General features: G+C 38.3%; 2 protein-coding genes across 3 annotated transcripts; one reads left to right on the top strand and one right to left on the bottom strand.

Moving 5' to 3' along the window:
• The first annotated feature begins 323 nt into the window (after nucleotides 1–323).
• LOC132124637 (ATP-dependent Clp protease ATP-binding subunit clpX-like, mitochondrial) lies at nucleotides 324–14,367 on the top strand. 2 transcript variants are annotated; one of them, XM_059535751.1, is made up of 15 exons: nucleotides 324–720; nucleotides 907–975; nucleotides 1,604–1,728; nucleotides 1,805–1,925; nucleotides 4,858–5,009; nucleotides 5,172–5,331; nucleotides 6,607–6,648; nucleotides 7,623–7,799; nucleotides 9,071–9,235; nucleotides 9,598–9,686; nucleotides 11,578–11,742; nucleotides 11,834–12,136; nucleotides 12,443–12,535; nucleotides 13,345–13,451; nucleotides 13,709–14,367. In XM_059535751.1, the coding sequence occupies exons 2-15, from the start codon at nucleotides 921–923 to the stop codon at nucleotides 13,794–13,796; spliced, it is 1,842 nt and encodes a 613-aa protein (XP_059391734.1). In that variant the 5' UTR covers nucleotides 324–720; nucleotides 907–920; the 3' UTR covers nucleotides 13,797–14,367. The 2 variants fall into 2 exon arrangements, with proteins under 2 accessions (XP_059391734.1, XP_059391735.1); XM_059535752.1 differs by lacking the exon at nucleotides 324–720 and adding an exon at nucleotides 792–822.
• An 841-nt stretch (nucleotides 14,368–15,208) lies between these two features.
• Nucleotides 15,209–20,790, bottom strand: LOC132124652 (transcription factor PU.1-like). Its single transcript, XM_059535770.1, has 5 exons — nucleotides 20,577–20,790; nucleotides 20,350–20,440; nucleotides 19,041–19,201; nucleotides 16,944–17,091; nucleotides 15,209–15,884 (listed from the first exon to the last, which is right to left on the bottom strand). The coding sequence occupies exons 1-5, from the start codon at nucleotides 20,613–20,615 to the stop codon at nucleotides 15,568–15,570; spliced, it is 756 nt and encodes a 251-aa protein (XP_059391753.1). The 5' UTR covers nucleotides 20,616–20,790; the 3' UTR covers nucleotides 15,209–15,567.
• Between the last annotated feature and the right edge of the window lie 1,291 nt (nucleotides 20,791–22,081).

A 22,081-nucleotide genomic window follows, 5' to 3' on the forward strand; every position in this document is an offset into this window, starting at 1 on the left:
GGTGATTCAGATTTCTCTTGGCACAGCGATTAGAAGACTTACAGGTTGCTCACGTGACATCTACGTCATGAAGCTCAGTTTGAGTCTGCGCAGTACGCCCGACCCACAGGAAGTGCGTGCTTCTAATTGACTTCATTTTTCTCCGTTGAATCCAACGGGGTCACTGTGTCCATTTCTTTTACCGTCTATGTAAATTTCTTGTAGATTCCTTGGAGATATTATGTCTAACAGGAAACAGCCAATGAGGTTGCCTCACGATGGCCCCGCCCCTTCAGCATCACGTGACACAAACAGAGCTCTATCTCTCCAAGCACGTCCCGCTGACCTACTTTATGACAGCAGAGATACCTTTATTGATTTTATTTGATTATTATTATTGATTATTATATTGTGTGTATAGTGATATAGATCCTCATATAGATGATATAGGCCACATTCCAGATCAGTGGGTGGCGGTAATGCACCTGGAAGCTGTTTGCCAACCGCCAGTAAACACAGAAGAAGAAGAAGAAGAAGAAGAAGAAGAAGACGAAGAAGAAGACGCTGATGATGACAGCATAGGTTATATCAGCCGATCAACGCTAAACGTCTTTAACATCGCTCCCGAGAGCAGCGGACACTGACCCTGGCACGAACCCGTGAACCTCGCTCTGATCGCGCTCGGATCCTGCCGGTTACCGGAAGACAGATCTGCTCGAGAGGAAACTCGGACACACTCCAGTGAGTGACGTCACTCACAGCAGCAGCGCGTTCACTCGAGCACTACATTCAGTTCGCCTTTGAGCTTCTCAGTTCATCTGGGAGCACTTTACAACTTTATTTGTATTATTATTAATATTTATTTTGTATTTATTTATCAGTATGTAGTAATATTCTGCAATGTGTGAATGTGTTATTATTCATCAGATCTGGTTTTCAATATGTCCTGCTCGTGCGGAGCTGCAGTGAGGGTGATTATAAAGTCTGTCCATAGAGGTGAGTGAACCATCAACACTCAAATAAAGAGCTCAGGAACTGTTCTAGTGCACTCAACACTGATTCCTAACACCAGATGAAGGCTAGCCGGCAGTTTTTAGTTCCCAGCGAATCCCAGAATGTACACTTTTAAGATTGGTTATCCTCATCTAGGACAGTTTCAGTCCTAAAATCCTCAGGGCAATGTTCTGGGGATCTTATTTCACAGTTAACATTAGTTTCACTGTATTTTGGTGACCTCTGTGGCCAATCACAGTGTTAGTGTTGTGCTGTAAAAGAAGTGCACTTAAACAGACATTTAAAAGAGTGTTATTACAGATATAATATACACATAAAGAAATAGTTCACCCAGAAATGACCATTTGCTGAGAATGTCCTCTCCCTCAGGCCATCTGAAATACTGAGTTAGTTTCTTCATCAGAACAGATTTGTAATGTAGCAGTGAATGGGTGCCGTCAGAATGAGAGTCCAGACAGCTGATAAACACATCGCAGTCCATCAATTAATGTCTTGTGAAGCAGAAAGCGGCATGTCTGTGAGAAACAAATCTCTCGTTAAGACATTTTTGAACTGACATGTGAGTGAGTTGAGTTTAATTGTTTGGTAATGTATGGTGTTTTCCTGACAGGTGTTTCTCGCTCGCGTCTTCAGCTCTTCAGACACACTAGAGCGGTCCGTCTTCCGGCATTGGTGCTGATGAGGGCGTTCTCTCACACAGCGGTGTGTTCGGCTGCTAAAGACGATGGTGGAAAGGTACTCTCGGTCTCCGTGTCTCGCTCACGTGAGTGTTTGTGTGATGTGTGAGATCTTCACAGTTGTGCTTCTGCAGAAGGGTGTAGGTGAGGCGGGCGGGAAGCGGGCGTCAGGCGCCGGAGGTTCAGGGAAAGGTGGCAGTCAGCTCAGATGTCCCAAATGTGGAGATGTTTGTACACACGTGGAGACTTTTGTGTGTAAGTATCACTCTTCTCATATTCGTTAGGTTTTAATAATGACACCAATAACTAGATTCCACATTACCAGTCAGTTTCTGTTCAGGTGCTATTTACAAAAGTGTGAGTATTAAATGACATTTGCAAGAGTATCCACCTTAAAAAAATGAAGATGAAAAATGTATAAGAAAGGAAAAATCCTGTTTAAAGGAGAGAAATGTCTGTTTGTATTAATGTTATTTTCTATCGTTTTGAAACAAATGTTTGCGCAATATTTTTTTTTTCAAACATTTCCCCTACACACACATTTATTTGAGACACTGGACCACAAAACAAGTCATAAGGGTCAATTTTATAATAATAAGAATATAATAGTAATAATAAATAAGCTTTCCATTGATGTGTGGTTTATTAGGATCGGACAATATTTGGCTGAGATACAACAATTTGAAAATCTGGAATCTGAGGGAGCAAAAAATCTAAATGTTGAGAAAATCATCTTTGAAGTTGTCCAAATGAAGTCCTTAGCAATGCATTTTACTAATCAAAAATTAAGTTTTGATATATTTAAGGTAGGAAATGTACAAAATATCTTCATGGAACATGATTTTTACTTAATATCCTAATGATTTTTGGCAAAAAAGAAAAATCAATAATTTTGACCCATATAATGTATTTTTGGCTATTTCTACAAATACACCCCAGCGACTTGAGACTTATTTTTTATAAGATTTATTTTATAACTTTTGTTTTTATATATAATGAATAGATAATTAATATTTATATATGATATAATTAGAATGAATTATTTATTATAGAAAAATGGTATGATATATTTTCTTCATAAAAACATTAACAACCACATGATTTCTGTCGATCATGACTGATGTTTTTTGTTTTCTTTTAAAACGCAATATTTTAATATATATATATATATATATACATATAATTATAATGTCATCAAAAAGTTGATTTATTTCACAAATTCCCTTATAAAAGTGAAACTTGTATATTATATTCATTCATTACACACAGACTGATATATTTCAAATGTTTATTTCTTTTAATTTTGATGATTATAACTGATAACTAAGGAAAATCCCAAATTCAGTATCTCAGAAAATTAGAATATAACTTAAGACCAATACAAAGAAAGGATTTTTAGAAATCTTGGCCAACTGAAAAGTATGAGCATGAAACGTTTGAACATGTACAGCACTCAATACTTAGTTGGGGCTCCTTTTCCCTGAATTACTGCAGCAATGCGGCGTGGCATGGAGTCGATCAGTCTGTGGCACTGCTCAGGTGTTATGAGAGCGCAGGTTGCTCTGATAGTGGCCTTCAGCTCTTCTGCATTCTTGGGTCTGGCATATCGCATCTTCCTCTTCACAATACCCCGTAGATTTTTCTATGGGGTTAAGGTCAGACGAGTTTGCTGGCCAATTAAGGACAGGGATAAGAACTGTGTGCAGGTGCCAAGTCCTGTTGGAAAATTAAATCTGCATCTCCATAAAGTTGGTCAGCAGCAGGAAGCATGAAGTGCTTTAAAAACTTCCTGGTATATGGCTGTGTGGACCTTGGACCTCAGAAAATACAGTGGACCAACACCAGCAGATGACATAGCAGCGCAAACAATCATTGGTTTACACTGGACCTCAAGCAACATGGATTGTGTGCCTCTCCTCTCTTCCTCCAGACTCTGGGACCCTGATTTCCAAAGGAAATGCTTAATTTACTTTCATCAGAGAACATAACTTTGGACCACTCAGCAGCAGTCCAGTACTTTTTGAAGCGAGACGCTTCTGATGCTGTCTGTTGTTCAAGAGTGGCTTGACACAAGCAATGCGACAGCTGAAACCCATGTCTTGCATCTGTCTGTGTGTAGTGGTTCTTGAAGCACTGACTCCAGCTGCAGTCCACTCTTTGTGAATCTCCAGGGTGCGGTTATCCCTATTGCTTGTACACTTTTTTCTACCACATCTTTTCCTTCCCTTTGCCTCTCTATTAATGTGCTTGGACACAGAGCTCTGTGAACAGCCAGCCTCTTTTGCAATGACCTTTTGTGTCTTGCCCTCCTTGTGTTAGAGGTCAATGGTCGTCTTTTGGACAATTGTCAAGTCAGCAGAAGTAGCCTACAGAACTAGACTGAGAGAACATTTAAAGGCATTTGCAGGTTTTTTGAGTTTATTAGCTGATTAGATTGTGGCACCAGGTGTCTTCAATATTGAACCTTTTCACAATATTCTAATTTTCTGAGATATTGAATTTGGGATTTTCCTTAGTGTTCCTGTAGCTCTACTTTTGATGATTATAACTGACAACTCTCTATCTATCTATCTATCTATCTATCTATCTATCTATCTATCTATCTATCTATCTATCTATCTATCTATTGTATATATGTGTGTGTGTGTGTGTGTATATATATATATATATTATTATTATTATTATTATTTTTTTTTTTTTTCTTTCTAAAGCATAATTACAAAAGATTTACTTTTTTTAAATCATTAGGATTTCTAAGTAGTTATACCACTTTTTCAGTATATTTCCCACAAACATATAAAATATACAGTATACACACAAGTATACATATATAAAGGCAAACATAATTAAATGAATTCGGTGACACATTAAGGTTAGATTAGATGTATTCAAGTCATTAAATGCAATTTATAAATAAAATGTAGCTTTTAATTAATTGTAGGTAGGGCAAAGAACGAATGTCATGTCATTGACCTGGGCGTTTGGTTACTTTAACACAATAGCACAATAATGTGTTTCGTCGCCACATGATGCCCAGATTAAACTCTGGCTCCTGAAGCAAAAGCATACAGACGATTGCAGGATCTGTATTAACTGCTCAAACTATGATATGTAGAGATTCCCAGTGCTTCTGCTGATGTAACGGTCATGTGTATTGTAATAACCATGTTGTATTTGTTCCACACAGCCTCCACACGGTTTGTGAAATGTGAGAAGTGCCATCATTTCTTCGTGGTTCTGTCTGAGACGGACTCCAAGAAGAGTTTGAACAAGGAAGCGGAGAGCTCGGAGCATGCTAAATTAGCTTCAGCTCAGAAACCCCCTCCACCTCCTAAAAAGGTACCCTTTATCACACCATGCAGACATTATTACATTATCTTAAGTTGATATTCGTGTAATTAGATCAAGGTTTTGAAAGTAAACTAGTCAAAGCTAATCCTGTGACGGCAGAAATGCAGTAATCATCTCTCACATGGGCTTCGGTTGTCTCAACCTCTTTAGATTTATGCCTACCTCGACAAATATGTTGTGGGCCAGTCATACGCCAAGAAAGTGTTGGCAGTGGCCGTCTATAATCATTACAAACGGATCTACAACAACCTCCCGGCTGCAGGCCCACAGCAAGCGGAAACAGACAAACAGAGCTCCCTCTCTCCCAGAGGTGTGTATTATACCATAATCTGCCATATATCAATAAAACTAAATGCTGTAAAAATTAACATGTTGTTCATGTTTTGTCTGTCTAATGTTAAAAAATTAAACCTAAAAGTCTTTCAACAGCATTCAGTATATCTCCACATTTATTTGTTCTGACATGACTTAAAATTACACACACACACACACACACACACACACACACACACACACACACACACACACACACACACACACACACACACACACACACGCACACACACTTGTTATTCAGTGAATGAGCACAGTGAATAATAAAATGCAATCATTTTCATTTTAATGCACCAATATAACAATACACAGTAGTATTTTTTATTTTATTTTTCTTACATCATGTTGAGATTTGCGATAAAATTGCAAAATTTGCCTTGATGCCTAAAATCCTCAAGTTGTTCAAAACCTGTATGAGTTTCTTTCTTCTGCTGAACACAAAAGAAGATATTTGGAAGAACATTGCCGGTAGCCATTGACTTCCATAGTATTTTTTTTTCCATACTATAGAAGTCAATGGCTACCGTCAACTTAAGTCCCGCACATTCTTCAAAACACCTGCTTTGTGTTCAGCTGACAAAAGAAACTTGAGGGCGAGTAAATGATGACCCAATTTAATTTTTGGATTGCAAGCTAAAATCATAATAAACATATCCGCGATGATTTTCCAAATGATATCAGCTTAAACAATAAGAATTTAAAAAAAAGACACTATATTTGGCCATTAGCTTTCCAAAACACAGTATCTTTAGATTTGTTTTCTGATCCTTCCTTGTCCTGTTACCTGACACATTAATAACATTTATAAAACATGATGATTTCTATGAATAGTTTAAAACTGGCTACCTAAACGCTGAAGTTAGTTGAATATAATCGATTTATAATTTAAGTGAAAAACTAGACTGAGAGTATTTCAGTGTTTGCATTAAACATTTTGAATCTGCTTGACTACGTGTTGAGTAGAAATGTTTGTTCTCCTGAAAAACAACAACATTCTTTTGAAAGGTCCTTACTGATGCTTCAAATCAATTTAACGCATCCTTGCAAATATTCTTAATCCTCCTGAGCCTGAATGCTAGTTGATGGCAGATAAAGGCTGTAATGCGCTGTTCTTTGGCTCATTTGTGGGTCAGGATAGTATTCCAGGCACCTAAAGGAAGAGTCAGCGTCTGAACTTTCTCCTGCTGTTACTTTTACACAACTCATGCTGTGCTCGTCATGCTAACTTTACTTACTCTCCTTTTCTCTGTAGAGTTAGACATCAGAAGACGTGAAGATGAATACAAGTTTACAAGTAGGTGATTCTTTTGTGTACTTCACTTTCACATGCAGTAAAATCACCCAACATTTACATTTACATTTATTCATTTAGCTGACGCTTTTATCCAAAGCGACTTACAATTGCTATATAGGGTGTGTCAGGGGTCGCATGCCTCTGGAGCAACTAGGGGTTAAGTGTCTTGCTCTGTGGTGTCTCACAGTGGATTCGAACCCGGGTCTCTCACACCAAAGGCATGTGTCTTATCCACTGCACCAACACCACCCCACAAAGAGATTCCGGGTTCCCGCCCAGTTATTTGCCACCCAACATATTTGAACTTTCCTGTGGCCATATTTTGTTTGCTGACACATGACTCCTTGTTTACGTGTCCACATATCAGCCATCTGTGCTTGTGTGTGGGGCACTTCTGTATCAGTTTGGTCCGTCGCTGATAAAGTGTCACAATGACCTAGTGACAGCTCGAATGGTCTCTGGCCCTTCAGATTTCACTCTGGGGCTCTTGTCCGTTTGCTGCTTATTTATAGTGTGTACGTGGGATGGCAGGATCACTCTGTACAGGGCTTGGAGACTAGGCCCTTCTGATGACATAATTATGGCTTGTGTAATAGTGACCTCTAGCCTAACTTAGATCCTGAGATGTGAAATGAATATATGAGCAAGCTCATGTATAAAAGTAGTTCACCTGTGAATTTACGAGAAATAGTTTCGAATTTAGGAACTTTGTTAAAGTAGTAGTTCACCCAGAATTAATAATTGCCTTTAATACATCCCTAAAATACAAATTAAATATTTTGTAGAATGTCCAGAATTATAATTTTTTTTTTAAGCAATGAAAGATAACAATCTCTTACTCTAAAAGCAAACAGCACATTTCACACTTGACTGAAAATCTGTTTGGTTGTTAAATTTTGGTGCTTGTTGATGTTTAAATGAATAACACATGATCTGCTGGATGGAGATGTGAAGTAGTTTGGTTGTTTCCTCAGAGCTGCTTCAGATCGCTGGCATCAGTCCCCATGGCAACGCTCTGGGTGCGTCTGTTCAGCAGCAGACCAATCAGCAAGCTCCTCGAGACAAAAGGGGCAGGGACGTGCTTGACTCCGCCCACACTGATATTAAGCTGGAAAAGAGCAACATTGTGTTGCTGGGACCTACTGGATCAGGTGAGTACAGGATTTCCACACAACTGGTGGACCGTTTGAATAATATTTGGTGTATTCTTGCTGACATCCCAGGATCTGCCATTTACAATTTTAATTAACAGTTACCTAAACTTGAATGGATTAATATTTTTTTGAAAGCCAATCTAAATTTTTGGGTCCGCTTCATGAAAAATACCTATGAAGTCCATTTCACAAAGTATGTTTTATATATGAAAAAAAACATTAATTAATTAACATAAATTAACAATTTAGCAAACTGTTTGTGATAATGACTCGTAATTATTATTATTATCTTTTTTATCACAATAATGAGAATTTGAGGGAGAATGTGCGTAATCGCCATGCAAATAATGAAAAAATCATGATGGCCCTAAATTTGGCTTCATTTTCTTAATGCAAGACATTATACAGGGCTCTAGACTCATATCGCCCTCTGAAGGGCAGCTCGGAGTGAAAACAATCATCACCACCATATTGAAGAGTAATCCCAAACCAAAGTGCTGTAAACTGGCCACTTCAAAGGGTCCTTTGGAATGAAGGATTTCGAAGGGAACAGCCGATGGACACTTTGGGCCCCCATGATCCTTTGCGCTGATTCTTTCTATGATAACTGCGTCTCTGTGTGGGCACGGGATGATGATGCAGAAGGGCACTTTAGGAAATGGTTGTTTGGTCTTTTATTTGACTTTAGTGTGAAAACCAAATCCTCTGTCTGCCGTCATTTCCTTATTATTTGCATAATTTTTGCCACTCGCACCTTGAAGCTCTCTTCACGTGATCAATGAAATCTGACTCCTGCTACAATGCCCCGCGGCTCTGGAGCACTCGCCGTATGGAGAAGACACTCTAGAGCAGTGCATCGCATGCAGTAGCACAAATGCGACAACGTCAAATTTGAACTCGCACATTCTCAATATATTCTCGCAAATGCGACCATTGTGGTTGCAGTCTAGAGCCCTGTTATATCTTATTGTTTTCATTTTGATTTTTGGTAGAAATATTACCCAGACATTTTTTGTGCAATAAATTATTTTAGCACTTTTATTTATTTTAGTTTGTTTGTTTATATTTATTCACGTTTATTAAAGACAGAACAGCAAGAAGGTGATCAAAGTCTACTCTTTATGAGAGAAAACCACAAAACTATTGTTATTATCAGTACAAAATAGTCTGAATTAAATTCAGCTTAATGAAATGTTAATATTTGTTAATTTTGATGTGTATTGAAACATGGTATTTTGAAATCTTTTGCATGCTATTGACATCCATAGGTAAAACCCTGCTAGCCCAGACTCTGGCTAAATGCTTGGATGTTCCCTTCGCCATCTGTGATTGTACCACCCTGACCCAGGCGGGCTATGTAGGCGAGGACATCGAGTCTGTTATTGCCAAACTTCTGCAGGATGCTAACTATTCAGTTGAGAAAGCACAGCAAGGTCAGGCTCTCAGACTTCAACATTTCCAGCATTTCATCTAAGGAAAATAACACACACATTCTACTGTAGATGAACTAATTCTGTAACTTTGTACAAATATGTTCTGCATTCCCATGAAGCAAGCACACTAAAGCAATGCCGCCCCACCTATGTGTAATATTTTCATTTAATAAGCAATGTCATAATCTTTCATTACAAGGAACAGAAGCTGACTGAAATGGAAACGCCTCCATGTGTGACCTTTGAACATTTCACTGAAACATTTTGATTCCTCTTTCAAAGTTTAACTTACTATTTTTAAAATCAAATCCTTTCCATTTTGGCCATCTGTGATTTGTCATTCGTTTGTCATTCTCTTGCAGGCATAGTGTTCCTGGATGAGGTGGATAAGATTGGCAGTGTGCCTGGAATTCATCAGCTGAGAGATGTTGGGGGCGAAGGAGTTCAGCAGGTCTGTGATTATATTTCAGCTACATTCATCTCTCCCAAAGCTCTTTGATTGTCACTGCCAATACACTGAGTTACTGGCCTACTACACTACTTCACACTGCTGTTAATCTCTAAATCAGAGCTACTGCCTGAACGCACAGCCAGAATTGTTAAATAGATATTAATATAATTAATTTACAAGTATTGATATGTAAGTAATGCACAATGTAAGACCAGATGTACCGTAGCATTTTGAATCATTTGTTGAAGTTTAATTTCACATGCCAGATGGCTGACCAACAGAGCATTGCAGCAATCTGCGTTTGAGATAACATGCACCTATACAACAGGAAAAAAGGACCAGAAGAGTCTAATCTTGATGCTCAAGCGTACTAATCTGCATGACCAGATCTCTGTGACAATCAGCTGATAATCAAGCACTGGCTTCATAGCTAGGGTTGGGAACCGAAAACCAGTTCTCATTCAGAACCGGTTCTGTTTTCTGAAAAGAACCGGAACCGTGAGCAATTTATAAGTTTCGGTTCCGAAAACGGTTCGGCTGCGACACGTGACCAAGCGCTGTGAGCAGCCTCGCGCTGGTGTTGTGATGATTCAGCGTTTACCGTAAAGGATGTCACAAACCAGATAACAGAAATGCCGGCCTGCCTCTTTTATTACTTAGCACAATGATTACAATGATGTGCAGAGGCACAGTGTGGCGTCGCATCTTCAACTGTTGAACACGTCATTTTCCTCGACTGTACGCGTGTCTTTGATAACTGTGCATGTCGTTTTGTCTGACTGTACATGTACCGGCAGCACCTACCGCCACTAAATTACATTATATTTCCATTATATTATAATATACATACAGACTTCAACTTGGACCGCTAAATAAATAGACTGCTATTGTTATGCAAGTATGAGGGTTAGATTATTTAAAGTACAGGTCATTTCAAGATTGATAAACAAAGTGATAGAAAATATTTATTTTCATGCATTATAAATGTTTAAAAATGTGGAAGCCACTCATTTCATCACACATTTTCCTGACTGCATTATTAATTGTAAAATGGGAGCTTTATGGAGTTTGTGTATTCATGGTTAAAAGTATAACAGTTTATATTTCATTAATTTAGGGAAATTAACAAGTGTCTTAATCAGCTTTTTGCTGCTTGAAAAGCAAAATGTTATTGATAGTGTAAAAAACATCAACTTTGAAGCTCATGCTGATTGATGGACTAGCATCACTCAACATTATATTACCTTCCAGCAACACTACATTTAATGAAGGTAAAAAAGTAAAAAAAACATAATAATAGTTCATTTAAATGTAACCAGACTTGAAACCTGAAAATATCTAACAATACCCAAACCTACTTTTGAAGATCAACAATTTTGACATTGCCAACGTTTAAATTAAGTAAACAGTAAGTAATAAACCATATTATTGAGCATTGAGTATTGTGCATTTTTCTATAATTATTTTTCTAATAATGGTTTAATGATTTTAATGGAACCGAAATCGTTAGGCGGAACCAGATCTGGAAATTTTGAATGATTCCCAACCCTATTCATTGCTGACCTAGCTTGTGTTGTTACTGTCATGCCCGGCTGAATGCTGTGAATCGTTATAGACAAACCTAAAAGGCAGGAAAATTGTTTGTTACTGTTGCGAGCTGTATTGTTTATATCAAAAAACACAAGAGGACCGAGAAGTGAACCTTGAGGTACACCAGTGGCTAGCTGTTGTGTCTTAGGCATCCTTGCTTCTGAGAAAATATTTAACAATCAATCTGTGAAGGAGCACACAAACCCTGAACGAGTAGCAGAACAGAAAGCTCCAGCAGAATTATTATTTTATTTTTTTTTTGCATTGTGTAATTTGTCAATGTTCATGTGTGTCTGTTCAGGGTTTGCTTAAATTACTTGAGGGAACAATCATTAATGTTCCAGAGAAGAACAGCAGGAAGTTGAGAGGAGAGACAGTGCAAGTCGATACAACCAACATTTTGTTTGTGGCTTCGGGTGCTTTCAATGGACTGGACAGGATCATCAGCCGCAGGAAAAACGAAAAGGTTATTTTTCTACAGTATAATATAATTGTTTACTGGTTCTCCAACATTGGCCTGATTAGAGTGTGTTATGCTTTTTTGACGTCCCCTACAGTATCTTGGTTTTGGGACACCCTCTAACCTGGGAAAAGGGCGTCGAGCTGCAGCAGTTGCAGATCTGGCCAACTGCTCAGGGAATGAAGTGGATGCAATGGCAGAGATTGAGGAAAAGGACCGGCTCCTGAGGAACGTTGAAGCACGGGACCTCATCGAGTTCGGCATGATCCCAGAGTTTGTAGGCCGTCTGCCTGTGGTGGTGCCACTGCACAGTCTGGACGAGGAGATGCTGGTGCAGATCCTTACAGAGCCTCGTAATGCAGTGGTCCCTCAGTATCAGGCCCTCTTCAGTATGGATAAAGTATGTATATCATGCTGTATGTACACCAGGGGTGTCCATTCCTGCTTCAGGATGGCCAATGTCTTACAGTGTTCTGCTCCAACACACTTGCTTGACCGTGATTCTGAAGACCTTTATTACCTGGTTCAGGTGTGTTTAATTAGGGTTGGAGATAAACCCCGCAGGACAGGTGGCCCGTCAGGAGCAGGATTTGACACCCCCAAAGTACACCAACTGACATCATTGTAACCCATATTTTATAGACCTCTAGTTGTTCTTGTAGTAAGTCTAGTTGTTCATCTTCTGGTTTTGTGTTTTTTGTTCCAGTGCGAGCTGAATGTAACTCCAGATGCATTAAGGGCAATCGCCCGTTTGGCACTGGAACGGAAGACAGGAGCCAGGGGTCTCCGCTCGATCATGGTAAATAACCGGAATCATATCCTCATTCAATCATCGTTCACAAGAATTCTGTAAGGCCACATTTACATAGCAGTCCTTTTAGCCAAATATGATTTGTTAACTACATCCAAATTTTTATTTATTTATTTTTTGACGACCAGCTTGCATTTTCTTTTTAAGGTGACCCTTATCCAATATCTGCATTTACACTGTACACTGTGTGAGGATTTCCAGGTCTGCAAAACAAAACCGACTCAATTGCTAATCAAAACTACCCTAATAACTTTTTTTTCGGCAGGTTTCCAATTTAGCGGGAATCCCCCTCTGTTGAAATAGCAAGGGGAAGAGATCACTTTATCCTGCGGACTAAAAAACAATCCATTGCAACTGTAAAATAAGCTGGGAAACAGCAACTGGCAACACTGTTAGTACTGGCCTCGAAAAGCATAAACGTCATTTGCCACAATCGCTTTTTTAGTACCATACGACTCACGTTGATGGGAATATCCGATGTCTCTAATGGCAGATATATATCAGATTTATTTCCACATATTACACAGTTATTACACGTTCCTGGGTCATATATCCGATCTGTGCAATCAGAAACAATCAGAATTGGTTACTTAAACCATGTAATGTAAGTGCGGCCTAAGTCAACATTGTCCGATTGTGCTCGTTGAGGGCCAACGTCAAATAGAGATTAACTCTTCTCTCTGGAAGTTTCTATTCTTCCTGAAGACCTTGAGTAGCTGCTTCAAGTGTGGTCAAATGGGGTTGGAGGCACCCCTGCAGCTGTAAATCTCTGATGTGTGTCATCTCTGGTCTTTCAGGAGAAGCTCTTGCTGGAGCCCATGTTTGAGGTGCCTCAATCTGGCATCATTGCTGTGGAGCTGACTAAAGAGGTGGTCCAGGGCAAGTGTGGACCACGCTACGTTAGGTACAGCCTGGTTTTTACAGTTCTTCAAAGCTGAAGTGGCTAATGTACTGTAGATGTTAGCAATCTTCCCATGTGTTTTGGAGATGGTTCTTCAATGAACCAGTCCAATCCTCTGTTGAAATCTTCAGCCACTTCAATAGATTCTCATGCATGCATGCTTCTGAGTAACCTATAAGAAGTGCTTCTGTCATTTGACTCAAAGGTTTTGTTTTAGGAGCCAGTAAATACGCTTTGATTTGTGTATGTTTGTGCTCCAGAGCTCTTCCCAAAGAACCCGAGGAAGAGTTGGACTCGGCCTCTGAGGAAGACAACTGGCCCAGACACGCCGACGCCGCCAACAACTGAACGTGAAGCTGTTGAGTGCACATCGTGTCATTATTCCCAAAGCCATCCTTCCAGCTGGACCTGAACCGAGAGCGGTGTTTCTAGATTTTTAAATGACGGCACAATGAACAACAGTTGAAATATGTATTACATTAAATATGGTGCATTTAATAACCTCATGCCGATATTAAAGTGTCATTTGCACTAATCTATCTTATTTTCAATTTCTGGTGATTGATAATATTTGTATCTGTCGAAAGATAATTATTCTATACTTATAAAGACTCTAGAGGGTGATTTGTTGCTTGTTGTCGGTGTGCGAACATTATAAGGGGAGCGAACGGATTATGTTGAATTTTTAATATTCCTGGTGCATAATACACCTGACATGTCCTTTTTCAGCAGGACACCGCACATGTGATATTTTCTTATGCCTCTGTTTTAACCATGATGTTCATTTCTACAGCACAAGCCTCTGTTACGCACGTCCAGTTTTTAAGTTTTACTGTTTTCAGACAGCTTACTGTTTTACTGTTAACTTAAGAACTGAACAAAAACAATGTGATAATAAATTTGACAAAAGTTGCACACACTTTCCGTGCAGTCTATGATGTGTCCTTTATGTTGAGTTAGTAGCTGTGTCCTGTAAATTGCATACTTCAGTTTCTGTTTAACTCCGCATACACAAATCAAAAGACCGTACTATCATTTCTCTGGTTTCTGTTTTGCTCTCTCTCTTTTTTTTTTTTATCAGCCCACCATTTATTTCCCTGTTAAAAACAGAAACCAAAATGTTTTGAATGTTGAAAATACCTGGAAAAGCCCTAAAGAGCACTGTAATCACACGTGGTTCTGAGAATCATTTGTTTTTGTGCGCGAGGCATGTTGTTGGTGGTCCTCTAGGTGGCAGCATAGAGGAACATCATTAGAGGAGACATTCATTCTTCTAATTACTAGAAAGTACATTTTTGGATCGTCGATTAATATCATGGTCTGCCAAATATATATATTTTTAAATAAAGTAATTTAAAGCGTAATTCGTAGTAAAAATCTGACGTTTGTATACTTGCACGACCAAAACAGATATGCGAGTTATCAAGAGTTGCATTGTTATTAGTTATTAACCAGTTTGCATGCTTGTGCCTTACTGTACTTGTCTAATTCATTTTCATCTCTTTATCTCAATCTCTTAAGGATCTTTGTTGCCAATTACAAACACGAGAAAAAGTAAATAAGCTATATTCAAGGAGGACTTCCAGGTTCATTTATTCAGCGGCGTGACACCTCCACATAACATAAAGACAGATTTTTCACATTAATAAGCATAAAATAAGTTAAAGCTTGACTTATTTGTGTGGCTGAAGTGTATGGGAGTCAAAACACGTTGAAATGTCCTTAGTAGTAACATGTCATTACCATGTGTGTAACATTATTATAAGAATGATATTGAAATCATATTAATATTATGCATGCAATTTTCATATATTAACAGAGATTACATGAAATATAATTTTAACAATTAATTTGTCACACCACTGGACAATTGAAATGTAACAATAGTGAAATAAAAGCACTTTAAAGGTAAAAAAAAATAGTTATCAGTTACAGCGTGTAGTCTTTTGCAAATACAGAAACTTTAACCTTAAAAATGTATTTTGTCCATTTGTCATTTACTCCGATATTACATCCCTATCTTCACTATACATATTACATATCCCTGAGATTATATGTTTTGCTGCAGGAGAGAATTTGTGAATTTTGTAGGTGCGAGACCCTGGATCTAAAGCAAATGTCAGTGATGATACTGTCTCCTCTCCGTAGTCGTCCTCCTCAGCACCTCGCCGCTGAACTGGTACGTCAGCTTCTTCTTCACCTTTTTGACCTCTCCAGTCTTGCCGTAGTTGCGCAGGGCCCTGGCCATCTTCTGGTAGGTCATTCTCTTGCGGTTGCCCTTCTGCTGGCCCCAGCGGCCGGCGAGTGTCTCCTTGTGTTTGGAGGAGAACTGAAAGACGCCTCTCTCTCGGTCCACCCACCAGATGCAGTCCCGCATGTCTCCGTCCTGCAGGAGGTCCAGGAGGAACTGATAGAGGCGCACCTTCCGCTTGCTTCCTGCAGAAGTTGATGTTCAGTTTAAAGTTTGGATTGCACACAATCCCATCAGCTCATTGCTTTTGATACAGATGATGTCTTTCTTCAAATACTAACGTCAAAGGAATATTGTGGCTTAACCCTCGATCTGTCCTTGGGGTCAATATAACCCCAATCAACTTTGACGTAGTTAAAAACAATGTTTCCCTTCATCTCAGTGGAACAAGATTTTGTGTCTTTTCTACATTTTCTATCTATATTCACATAGAAAGACTGGGTTTGATTCAGTTGTTCTGAAGGTATGTATTTATTTATTTATTTTTTTTTACTAATCTAGTATTTGGGGTAAAAAAACATTTATACAGGTTTACTAAACAAATTGCTCTTTCTTTAAATAAATCAAATTATAATTAAAATTAGCTTATGCTCTAACTATAGGGAGCCCTTTTACATTAGCCTACTATGAGGTTGCAATTAAAAACAGAGCCTAAACTCAAATTTGATTACTATTAATTTTTTAACATAATAATCAAGACTCAACTTAAAAACGTTTATGCCAAAATGTAAACTGCACATAATGCAGTTTTTAAATTAACCTCTTAAAAAGGTCTATTTGTTGTTTAAATATACTCATTCACACAGCCGTCATAACTTGTTTCATAATATATTTAACCATATATTAAATAATTAAGACATCACTAACAGGTCAAGTCAAATATAATGAGTATAGTCTAATATTTAGCAAAATGCTCTTCTCTAGACGTAATTTCTCTTGCGAACTAACGAGCTGTAGTCTGATGACTTGTCTGTGGTAAATGAATGCGACGTGACGTTTAATGACGTCTGTCTGTGGTTGAAACACTGATTGAACGGTTACATGAGATGATAATTCATGTCCATTTCGCATTAAAACTAGTAGTAAAACAAATCAGGCTACAGAAATCATAAGAGTGCTACTGTACTGTGCTATAGCAGCCGAGACCAGTTCATCTGAGTCCAGGCCGAAACCTAAGTACGTTTAGTTCACAACAACACCAAGAACGGTGTCTTGGACTCAAGACCTTTACGTTTGCAGCTCACCTGAGCTGGAGATGCCCGGATGTCTGTCGTTGTCCTCCTCACCCTCGGACACCTCGAACGGTGGACTGCGCCCCCCGGGGTCCTCATCATCAGTACTGCAGTGGGGGACTGGGGACCGCTGGTACAGTGGGTGGGGGACGTAAGTATACTGTAGAGACAAACCAGAAATCATCAGTCTTGCCTTAACGCTTTTGTGGCTCCTTTTACTAAAACATGCAGTCATACAATCAAAGCAATCAATGCTATCACCCAACTCGGTCCAAGTTCTCACAATTCAACACATCTATGGCAGTCAGCTGTATCCAATCCACCTAACATGCATGTGTTTGGACTGCAGGGAAACCAAAGGAAACCCCCTGACAAGGGGAGGAAACGTAACCCTGGCTCAGTCGGGACTCGAGACCAGGGACAGTGGACAAGGTAACAGTGCCACCCAAACTGCATCCATAACCCAAACCTCACATGAATTCGTCATCAGTTTCCCAAAACAAAAACATGCAATTTTTAAGTTACTTTTTTTTTTTTTTTTTTACGAAACTGCAACCTAATCATAACCCTCGTTGGGGCATGAGCAGGCCGTACAAAAACAACGAAAGAGATTGTATGAATTCATGATTCCAGAGAATTTGGCATTCATTCATTTGCAAGAGTCTGTGTTGTCTAAATGGTAATTGCAATGGATATTAGATATAATGCAAAATATACAGCTAAATATCAAACAAATGCAAATGATCAGGTGATGTTTTGTGATTAGTATATCAATCGGACATTCCCCCACACTTATTTTCAAGCATAAAAATGCTGGTTTTGCATGATCGTGTATAAATATCAAATACGTGGAAACCACAGAATGACTTTACATTGAAAGAGGAAGTGCAAAAACTCAAGAGTCAACAGAAAGGGACACACAATGGTGTGGTCCCGGATTCACAGATCAAGTGCGCATCACGTTTTGCTTCCAAATCAGCCCCGAGAACCACAAAAGTTTCATTTCTATCAGCAGAATCACAAGCACATTTAGAGCTGGCCTGTTAATCACTGAATTATATTTAGAGCGGTGTATCTAGAATGAAAGTTTATATTAAATCAAACTTGGTTTCTCCTGGTGCTTGCTTCTTCTGGTGCTGCATGAGCAAGTTATGATTTAGATGATTTAAAAAGATCAAAGCGAACCCATTATCATCACTGATACTGTCTACACTGGATTGTCAACTGAAGCCCAGGTTTATTTCTGTAACTTCCGGCAACAGTACAGATGGATTTACAACTTCGTTGACAATATTAGCATAGACAGCATTTAGCTATTGAGACATGGCCACAACTAGACACAAGTAGATCTTAGGCTTAGATTTAGAGCTTAGCATTCGTTTAAGCGTCAAACTGTGATTTACACGGCCAATCAAATCATTCGAATATATGTGGGCGGGGTCTGTGCTTCAGTGGTTTAAGAGAAACACGAGCTAAACTGTATGGAGAAGCCCAATTTGACTATGTGTTTATTTCGTGTGCTTGTATAATATACAATAAAATGTCATTTATCCCTGTGATCAAAGCTGAATTGTCAGCATCATTACCCTAGTCTTCAGTGATTCGCTGATTAAGAAACATTTCTAATAAATAACGCAGGTTTGGTGAACAAAAGAGTCTTCTTGACTAGACCTTGTGGCAGTGATTGATGAGCTCCATTGTATGTATGTTCAAATATCAAATGCTAATACCCTAGCATATTCAAAACTCCTGGTTTGCAGCAGATTCAGAGACTGTGAGTGTCTCCGGCTCGCAGGTCTTGTGTGAATGTGTGCAGCAGCAGTCTTTAGTCAGGAAAAGACAGCATTGAGCAATCGCTCTGTCTCCTCCGCGCACATCCTGCACATCTCTCTTTCTCTTTCTTTCAGACCTTTCCTCTGATTACAGTACACTGTCAGACACTGAACCAATATTGATAGCTGTGCAGATTAAAAGCTAAAGTAAACTGAGCACACCTTTGATATCTTTCTTATTTTACAGAATAGAATAGAACGAATTCTGTACTTCTGTTGAAAGGCGACAGTTAATCAGTTCATAGATAGATAGATAGATAGATAGATAGATACTAACCTGTGGAGGAACGACAGGAACAAGTGAATCTACGGATGGGTGGAAGGCCTCCGTGTCTCCGAAGCGGTATGTGCTGGGGTGCAGCTCAGTGAAATGGTTTCCTTGGGGAGGCTCAAATTCACTGTGATGGCCATGAACACTTGTGTAGTCCCAGCCACTTTCTACATGACAAAAACGGAGAATAAATTCAAGTTAAATTTAAAATAAGTTGTCGGGGAAATGCATTTTAAAATGTAATTTAATTTAATTTAATTTAATTTAATTTAATTTAATTTAATTTAATTTAATTTAATTTAATTTAATTTAATTTAATTTAATTTAATTTAATTTAATTTTAGTTTAGTTTAGTTTCAGCAGTGTTGGGGAAAGTTACTTTTAAAAGTGATGCATTAAAATATTGCTACTTTTTAAATGTGGGCTGAGCTTCCTCATTTGTTTTAATATTTACAAAAAATATAAAAAGCCCTTTCACACCGTAAGCCTCAGGCTGAAGGAAATGTAAATTCACGTCTGTACAGTAGAACGCAGAAGAAGAAAGTTCAACACTCTCCTGCTATAAAAAAGAAGAAGAAATGAAAGTTTATCTTCTGTAATTTTTGCTTATTAGTAAGGTTGAACTGGATCATCGAAGATATATAGATACAGATACATAAAGCATATTTGTATTATGTAACATATTTAATTATTTCAGCTTTGAGTCATATTCTGAGTAGCTTTTAACTGTTTTTATTAATTTTGAGGAAAGCTAAATCAGATTATTTTTATTATTATGATGATGAAATAATGCATGTTTGTATTTATTCTAGAACTAAAGTAACATCGTACTCCTGATTTCTCTTAACATGGAGACAAGACAGCTTTTAATCAATAAATTGGTAAAAAAGGTAACTGGCGTTACGCATTTGAAAAATTAACTCAGATATTTTCTTGTATATTAAAGAGTAATGCATTACTTGAAAAAAGTAATTTGATAATGTTACTCACGGTACTTGTAATGTGTTACCCACAACACTGAGTTTCAGTATCCAACAAACCAGTTCAGAATATTTAGAACCGCAAACAGAGAATCATCACAAAATTAATTTACAACAATATATATTTATTTATGTAGCATCATCAGTATCTTACAGTTGTATAATCAAGTGAAGTGGATCATAAAAAGTTGTCCAAAGTTGTCCTATGACAACGCATTTTGGCTTTAGGTTTTGATACACTTCAAATGTCGACTAGGATATTTATATATATATATATATATATATATATATATACACTCACTTAAACACACACACACACAAAACTTCAAACTCACCAAGATGAGTCTGAGGGTCAGTGCTGAGATACGGGTAGAAGTCATATATCGGCCGAGCATCTGCATCATACGGAATTAATTCTTCTGACAACTGAAAAATACATAATCAAATTCATTCATTTTTCTGATTTTCTTTTTCTCTCCCCATTTTTGCTTTTTACCTATTTATATAAAGGTTCACTAAATTGTACTTCTTCAAAACTGAGTGCAATCTCTGATGTACTCACAGGTGAAATAACACAGCCTTCCATTCTGTAATGCAACATGAAGCCCCTCACTCATGTATCTTCTTCTGTGGCGTCTATCTCACAGTTTCCCACCTGTTTACAGAATATTGCATAACGTGGAAATTACTTCACAAGAGCGCTGTACTGTGGTATTGCAAATGCGTCCAATCTCGTTTTCAAACTCTTCTGCCTTCAGCTTCACCGTCCTGGTGTGAGAAAGACCAAATTTCCTGTATTGCCCAGAAGTGATTAAGATGACCTCACGGAAGGATCTGGACTCCGATTGGTCAAATGTGGCGCAGACTCATGAATTTTCATTTTTGACACTGTCAAGGGATTTCAGCCAATCATGATCAGTTGATGGGTTGGCTTTATGTGTGTCTCTTAGATGATCATACTGTTTTAATGATTAATGAGTAAAAGTAAAGTTGACAAATTATACATTTGACAAAATTTAGAAAGATTACTTATTAAATTGTGTGCACACTCCAGGCCTGCCTAGATAAAATGACTTTCTGTCTATTTTCACTGCGTCAGGGTGTTGTAAGATCTTCATCATGGATTCTATAAACCAGTTTCTGCAGTGTTGTTCTATTGTGTAATACAATAAATGTAACACATGAGTAAACAAGCCGTGCTCGAGTCAGTCAATCAGGGGGAAAGTTTTACATGTGCTATTGTCTGAGAATCATAAACTTCAGCGTTCGCCCAAAGTGAAGTTCTGAGAGAGCTTTGTTCCCGTTTTAATCAAAGCTTCACACTGTTATCGTAGGGTATGAGGAAGCAGCAACTATTGCAGCATAGACAAATGCATTATTCTGTGTTTGGCCTGGATTCTCAGACGCAAAACTCGACTGACATTAGGTGTTTCTGACATCGTCTTAAAAGAGGAAAAAATTTGACTATCTATCTATCTATCTATCTATCTATCTATCTATCTATCTATCTATCTATCTGTCTATCTGTCTGTCTGTCTGTCTGTCTGTCTGTCTATCTATCTATCTATCTATCTATCTATCTATCTATCTATCTATCTATCTATCTATCTATCTATCTATCTATCTATCTAAGTCAAAGTCAAAGTCACCTTTATTTATATAGCGCTTTAAACAAAATACATTGCGTCAAAGCAACTGAACAACATTCATTAGGAAAACAGTGTCAATAATGCAAAATGATAGTTAAAGGCAGTTCATCATTGGATTCAGTTATGTCATCTCTGTTCAGTTAAATAGTGTCTGTGCATTTATTTGCAATCAAGTCAACGATATCGCTGTAGATGAAGTGACCCCAACTAAGCAAGCCAGAGGCGACAGCGGCAAGGAACCGAAACTCCATCGGTGACAGAATGGAGAAAAAAACCTTGGGAGAAACCAGGCTCAGTTGGGGGGCCAGTTCTCCTCTGACCAGACGAAACCAGTAGTTCAATTCCAGGCTGCAGCAAAGTCAGATTGTGCAGAAGAATCATCTGTTTCCTGTGGTCTTGTCCTGGTGCTCCTCTGAGA

This window comes from Carassius carassius, chromosome 43, assembly GCF_963082965.1.
Source record: "Carassius carassius chromosome 43, fCarCar2.1, whole genome shotgun sequence".
NCBI classification, from domain to species: domain Eukaryota; kingdom Metazoa; phylum Chordata; class Actinopteri; order Cypriniformes; family Cyprinidae; genus Carassius; species Carassius carassius.

Coding starts and splice junctions, on each gene's coding strand:
- LOC132124637 (XM_059535751.1), top strand. CDS start 921: ATGTCCTGCTCGTGCGGAGCTGCAGTGAGGGTGATTATAAAGTCTGTC. Junction 6,649..7,622: donor AGATGAATACAAGTTTACAA/GTAGGTGATTCT, acceptor TTGTTTCCTCAG/AGCTGCTTCAGATCGCTGGC. Junction 12,536..13,344: donor GGGGTCTCCGCTCGATCATG/GTAAATAACCGG, acceptor CTGGTCTTTCAG/GAGAAGCTCTTGCTGGAGCC.
- LOC132124652 (XM_059535770.1), bottom strand. CDS start 20,615: ATGTTGCATTACAGAATGGAAGGCTGTGTTATTTCACCT. Junction 20,441..20,576: donor AAGGCTGTGTTATTTCACCT/GTGAGTACATCA, acceptor TGTATTTTTCAG/TTGTCAGAAGAATTAATTCC. Junction 17,092..19,040: donor TTCCTGTCGTTCCTCCACAG/GTTAGTATCTAT, acceptor TTGTCTCTACAG/TATACTTACGTCCCCCACCC.